Source organism: Macaca mulatta, chromosome 1 (genome assembly GCF_049350105.2).
Source record: "Macaca mulatta isolate MMU2019108-1 chromosome 1, T2T-MMU8v2.0, whole genome shotgun sequence".
In the NCBI taxonomy this organism is placed as follows: Eukaryota; Metazoa; Chordata; class Mammalia; order Primates; family Cercopithecidae; genus Macaca; species Macaca mulatta.
This window is the reverse complement of record NC_133406.1, coordinates 192,305,049-192,311,048: the sequence shown is the minus strand read 5'-3', so window position 1 is coordinate 192,311,048 and position 6,000 is coordinate 192,305,049. Positions and strand designations below refer to the sequence as shown.

The 6,000-nt window shown below is 34.7% G+C and overlaps 1 protein-coding gene across 7 annotated transcripts in view; it reads right to left on the bottom strand.

The window, feature by feature from the left end:
- Positions 1-468: 468 nt before the first annotated feature.
- The window catches only part of SPATA6 (spermatogenesis associated 6), a 178,886-nt gene continuing 173,354 nt past the window's right edge, over positions 469-6,000 (bottom strand). For 6 of the 7 annotated variants that reach the window (XM_077991555.1, XM_028844159.2, XM_077991547.1 and 3 more), the window contains one exon: positions 469-3,358. In XM_077991555.1, the coding sequence (XP_077847681.1) occupies positions 3,178-3,358 (181 nt within the window). In that variant the 3' untranslated portion in view covers positions 469-3,177. 7 annotated transcript variants of the gene reach the window in all.

Here is a 6,000-nt window from a genome sequence, read left to right as displayed (position 1 = left end):
ATGGAGACAAAAAGCATATAGTGGTTTCCAGGAGTTCTGGGGAGGAGGTAGTGGGAAGTGATCACTAATGGTTACAGGATTTCTTTTGGGAATTATAAAATATTCTATAATTAGTGAGTGGTTATTGTTGCACAACTCTGAGAATACAGTAAAAACCACTTAATTGTATACTTTTTCAGAGTGAATTATATCTCAATAAAGTTATTACTAGTAAATGAACACAGTAATGAAAATTCTCTACTTGTTCCAGATTTTTAGTCAGGGGCTTAATCTTTGGAAGTCAGAAAACAACTCTGCCTGCCTAGAACTTCCTGATCATACATATTAATCGTACAATTACGAAACGTCAAAGGATCATTCTAAATTAACCCTTTTATCATCTTATTGGTGAGAAAACTGAGCTCCAAGAAGCATAAATGACTTACATAAGATTATATAACTAGCCAGTAGAACCAAGGAAGAGTCTCATTCCAATGATTCATCTTTATTTATTTGTTGATTTTGACATTTTCCTAAATCCCCAGGTTTTTTGTAATTTAAAGAAAAAAATTAAAAAATAAAAAGAAAAGCCTATTTATCTTTTATATTAACTCCAATAATTATTTCTAGATTTGTGGGAAATACAGAAAAAAAGGCTAAGAGAATAAACAACTGCACCTTTCTGCTCCTGTGAATGAGAAAAGACAACTATTAGTACTTAAAGGTTTTACTCTTTAAAAACAATACAGCATAAGCACTCATAGTAATAGTTAGAGCAACATGGACCACTCTTTCCTCCTAGGGAACAGAAGATAATCAGACACTTAGCAAAGATGTTATTAGTATCCGGAAATTTGCCCCCAACTTTCAGAAAGACACTAAACTTAATCCATAGGAAAACATCTTTCGGAATATTAGTTTCTAAAGTTTCCCTTTCAGCCCTACTTTTTGCAGCCTTTGTCACAGCCAATGGCAGATACAAGTGCAATAAGTAATTTCTGTGGTACTTACTCACTCAGGAGATTTTGGTGATAGTAAGACATTTTCTTTGAAAGTCATGTTTGTTCTTTTCACCAAACAGCAACTCTTAAACAAAAGAATTTTCATTTTCCCAAAGAAAATCATTGAGAATACAATTTTTTCAAAAAGAGCATTATTCAATGTTGACCCTCAAAAGCTGATTGTAAAATACCTCATCATATAATCTACAGCCAGAGGGTAACTCATCAATTGTGTAGTCCAGCATTTCCATAACCTAGGTATCCACATGTACCTGAGGATTACATCGGCAGGTAGTGTGAGGAGCTAGGGGAATGGGGGATGGTGGCCAGAATAACAAATAGTGTTACATGCTAAATTTAGTTTAGAAAATTCTGGGTTAATTCAATAAATATTTAAGGAACATCAATTACAGGCCAGGCTCTCTACTAGATGCAGAGCAAAACAGTTTTATACCAGAATTTTCTTAAAGCCTCTAACAGGCTAGTGTTCACAAATGAGCATAGTGACTATACATCCTAGTTTGCTGTAGACAACCCCAGTTTACAGGCACTATTCCAGCATTAAGATAATCTCTTTTTACTTTTATAATCCTACATATGACTCTCTAAGAGGTGTGTGTGTGTGTGTGTAGCAAACAGATTTTCCTAAACTTAGAAGACCAATTACACACTTATATCCACATTCCTACAATCGCCTCCTAAAACAGTGGTCTGGGTCCACGGAACATAGTTTGGGGTCTACTACATTCTCATCATTTGATAGCTGAGGAAACAAAGGATCTGAGCATTAAATAGACTCAGCTAGAAAATGGCAGACACGGGACACTAAAGCCTAGGACTCCTGGCTCATAGAGATGGCTCTAATGCCCTTTCTGATGTATCACAGACTGTGATACTAAAGCACCCTTAACATGATGTTAACAAGTTCTTCGACAAAAAAGTCACCAAGTTTCACATTTTAATTTCATTTTAAAGGAAGTTCATTTTGTTCTTTTTCAATCATAACTGTAAAATTAATCAAAAACAGAGTCAATGAGAAAACACTATCTTTTAGTCAACTCTAATACTATCTTTTAGTCAACTCTTCAAGACTATAAGCCCAGTTCACTTATTCCTACTCTCTTCTTTCCCTCCCCTCACTCTCTAGTAAATATAAAGTAGTTGATTTCTTTGTATCTTCATAGTATCATTGGCTTTACAGGTGTGTGTTGGGGTTGGGGAGAAGAAGTTAATTCTATCCATCAATCAACAACATTTTCAGTGTCTACCACAAAGTGTTCTGCTATAATATTTTACTCGCATTGTGGTTCCAAGTGTTTTTTTAAAGTTAGGATACTATAATACTGTCTTGGGCCATATGGTACTTACACAAATTCCAAGGAGTCAAATTACAATATAATTCCATTATTATTTTTGAGTTTCTATAAGCTTACTAACAGAGGCAATTTTCTGATTCTGGTTGCACCAAAAGGTATGGCCCTAGAAAAAAAATCATGGAAAGAATTTTATCTTTAAAAATTAGTTATTCAAATTTTCGATCATCCATGGCCACTGATATTTCTAACTAACTGCTATGCATTATAAGCAACTTAGGTGGTTCTTCCAGAGAAAAAGGAGTGAATGATCATATAGTCTTTAAAAAGAAAACCTATGAGCTAAGAAATATAATAGTCTGTTCTAAAAAAGGAAAAAGTAGAAAATGTGAGTGAAAACAGGGTTTAAACCCTTAGGAAATTCATTCTTGTATAGGATATCATTTTGTTCATCACCAAGAAAAGGTAGTCAATATTAATTAAATCTTAAACAGGCAAGATAACCAGTTGAGCAGATGATAAGAAAACTGCAAGGTGAGTAAGGCAAAAAAAAAAAGAAAACATTTCTAGAAAGGAACTATTCTTGGATTTGCAGATGAGATGTACATGTAACAATATCCTTGTCATATATTGGAAATTGTGATTGTGTGACAGAGCTCTAATATTTGCAACACAGCAGACTCTTCTGTAATAATTATTTTAAAAGGCTTGCCTATGATAATTTACCATTTGAAGTAATGAACTTATTCAAGTATAACTATTGTACCTAGTTATAATCCCATTTGTTTTTTTTTTTTTTAAAAAAGGAATACAGATATTGATCACATCAAACATTTTCATTGAGAGGTTGACACGGACACTCATGCGTTTTATCGTGGATGGTCTCAGAAGCTTTCCTGTGTATGTGAAGCAGAACTACAGGCCTTTTTGTATAAGTTTCTGTACATTTTGTCCATGCTGTTCTCAAAGATGGGTCGGTGGGATTTTCCCTTATAAGAGGCTGCCCTGTTGGACCAGTATTCGCCATCATCCAAATGGAAAGTGCCACGTGGCTGCTGACATGAGCTATAAAAAGGGATATAAAAGATTCAAAATAATAATGAAACAAAATTAGAGATAGTACCATGTAAATCAAATATTTATTGAGTACTCTACAGCTATTTAATACTCTGCTGGGGCTGTGAAAAATAAAACACAGTAAGGCCTGTGCTTTCAGAGAGGGACATTTTAAAAGGGGAAGCAGAAGTATCTGTGTAAAACTGTTATAAAACAGTAAAATGAAAATTTTGTGTTAGAGTGAAAAAGGAATTCAGAGAACAGACACAGGTACAGCATAATAAAAGCAGAACACAGGTGGCCTGGTATGGCCAGTATAAGAATGCACAGCTTGGGCACAGTGGCTCATGCCTGTAATCCCAGTACTTTGGGAGGCCAAGACGGGCAGATCACCTGAAGTCAGGAGATCGAGACCAGCCTGACCTACATGGAGAAACCCCATATCTACTAAAAAAAACAAAATTAGCTGGGTGTGGTGGCACTTGCCTATAACCCCAGCTACTCGGGAGGCTGAGGCAGGAGAATCGCTTGAACCCAGGAGGCGGAGGTTGCAGTGAGCTGAGATCGCACCATTGCACCCCAGCCTGGATAACAACAGCAAAACTCCATCTCAAAAAAAAAAAAGAATACATAGTTGCTAAAAGTCAGGCACACCTGAAACTGAATTCCAGCTCAGTCTTTTATAAGCTGTGAGACCTTGGGCAATTTAACTATCCAGAGTCTCAGCTTCCTTAACTTTAGTTTTACAGGATTGTTTTAAAATTTAAACATAGAAGTTATTAAATAAGAAACACGAAACCAGGTACTTTATATCTATTTATGAATACATCTTACAACCTTTAGAAGTTGGTAGACATAGAAATTAAGACTCAGTGAAGTTAAGTGACTTGCCTAAGACTGCTCAGCTAGTAAGTGGCAAAATAAAAAAGACAATATGTGTGCTCTAAGACGCTTTCTACTATGCCATGCTGCTATTGCCCTCAAGGAGTAGAAAATTAGGCTAAATATGAACATTTGTGGAAAATGGAAACAAGGCAGAAGAGTTTCAAGTGAAAGGATCAACTGTAGTTTTGAGGGTCTTAAGGAAAAAAGAAGGTGGGAGGGAGAGCGAGCGAGCGAGCGCGTGCGAGAGCGCGCACATGTAAGTGAGAGCAAGCCCATAGGAAGCTAATGAAATAGACTAAGACTGGGCTGGCTGTGATGAAGACAGAAAAGAAAAGGTAACTCTTTCTTAAGGATTAATAGCACTCTTCATGTTATCAGTGTTATAATTTTACTAACATAAACATTAAATTCTGGAATTACATTTTTTTATAGATAAAATGTTGAGTTTATTTTCTTATATAAATAATTGACTTTCTTCAAGGTCAATGAAATACTTTTTATAGATTAGACCTCCCAGGCCTGTTAGATTGTAAAGTTTCTTCCCGGACACACGCAACCTACAAACCAAGATTACACCATGAACAAATACAAAACCTGAATAGACCAATAATAAATAACAATAATGAAGCAGTAATAAAAAGTCTCCCATAAAAGAAAAGCCCTGGATCTCTGGCTTCACTGCTGAATTCTACCAAATATTTAAAGAAGAACTAACAAGAAGTCTACTCAAAATATCACAAAAAATTGAAGATATGAGAAAACTCATTTTACAAGGCTAGCATTACCTAGGTACCAAAACCAGACAAAAACAACAAAAAGAAACTACAGGCTAATATTCCTGATGAACATATGCAAAAATCCTCAACAGAAGATTAGAAAATTGAATTCAAAAACACATGAAAAAGATCATTCACCATGATCAAATGGTATTCATTCCAGGGATGCAAGGATGGTTCATTATGGGCAAATCAATAAATGTGATACATAATATCAACGGAATCAAAAACAAAAAAAATGTATAATCATTTCAACGGGTGCTGAAAAAGCATTCAATACAATTCAACATCCACTCATAATAAAACCCCTCCACAAACTGGGCATAGAAAGAACATACCTCAAAATGATAAAGGCCATATGTAACAAATTTACAGCTAATATTATACTGAATTGGAAAAAATGAAAAGCCTTTCCACTAAGATCTGAAATAGGACAAAGACGCCCACTTTCGCCACTTATATTCAACATAGTAATGGAAGTCCTAGCCAGAGCAATTAGGCAAGTGAAAGAAATAAAGGGGATCCAAATTGAAAAACAATAAGTCACATTATTCCCTTCTATAGAAAACATGATCTTATATTTAAAAAACATAAAGACTCTACCAAAAAAATTAAAATGAATAAACACATTTAGTAAGCTTGCAAAATAAAAAATTAACATGCAATAATCAGCATTTCTATCTGCCAAGAGTAAACAATCTGCAAAAGAGATCAAGAAAGCAATCCCATTTCCAATACTAAAAAAAAAAAAAAAAATTCAGCCAGAAAAGTGAGACTGCTATGACAAAAACTATAAAACACTGATGAAATAAACTGAAGAGAACACAAGAAAATGGAAAGATATCCATGTTCATAGATTGAAAGAATCAATATTGTTAAAATGCCTATACTACCTGAAGCAATCTAGAGTCAATGCAATCTCTATCAAAACACTAATGACATTCTACACAGCAACCATAACAAAACAATCCTAAAATTTATTTGGGACTA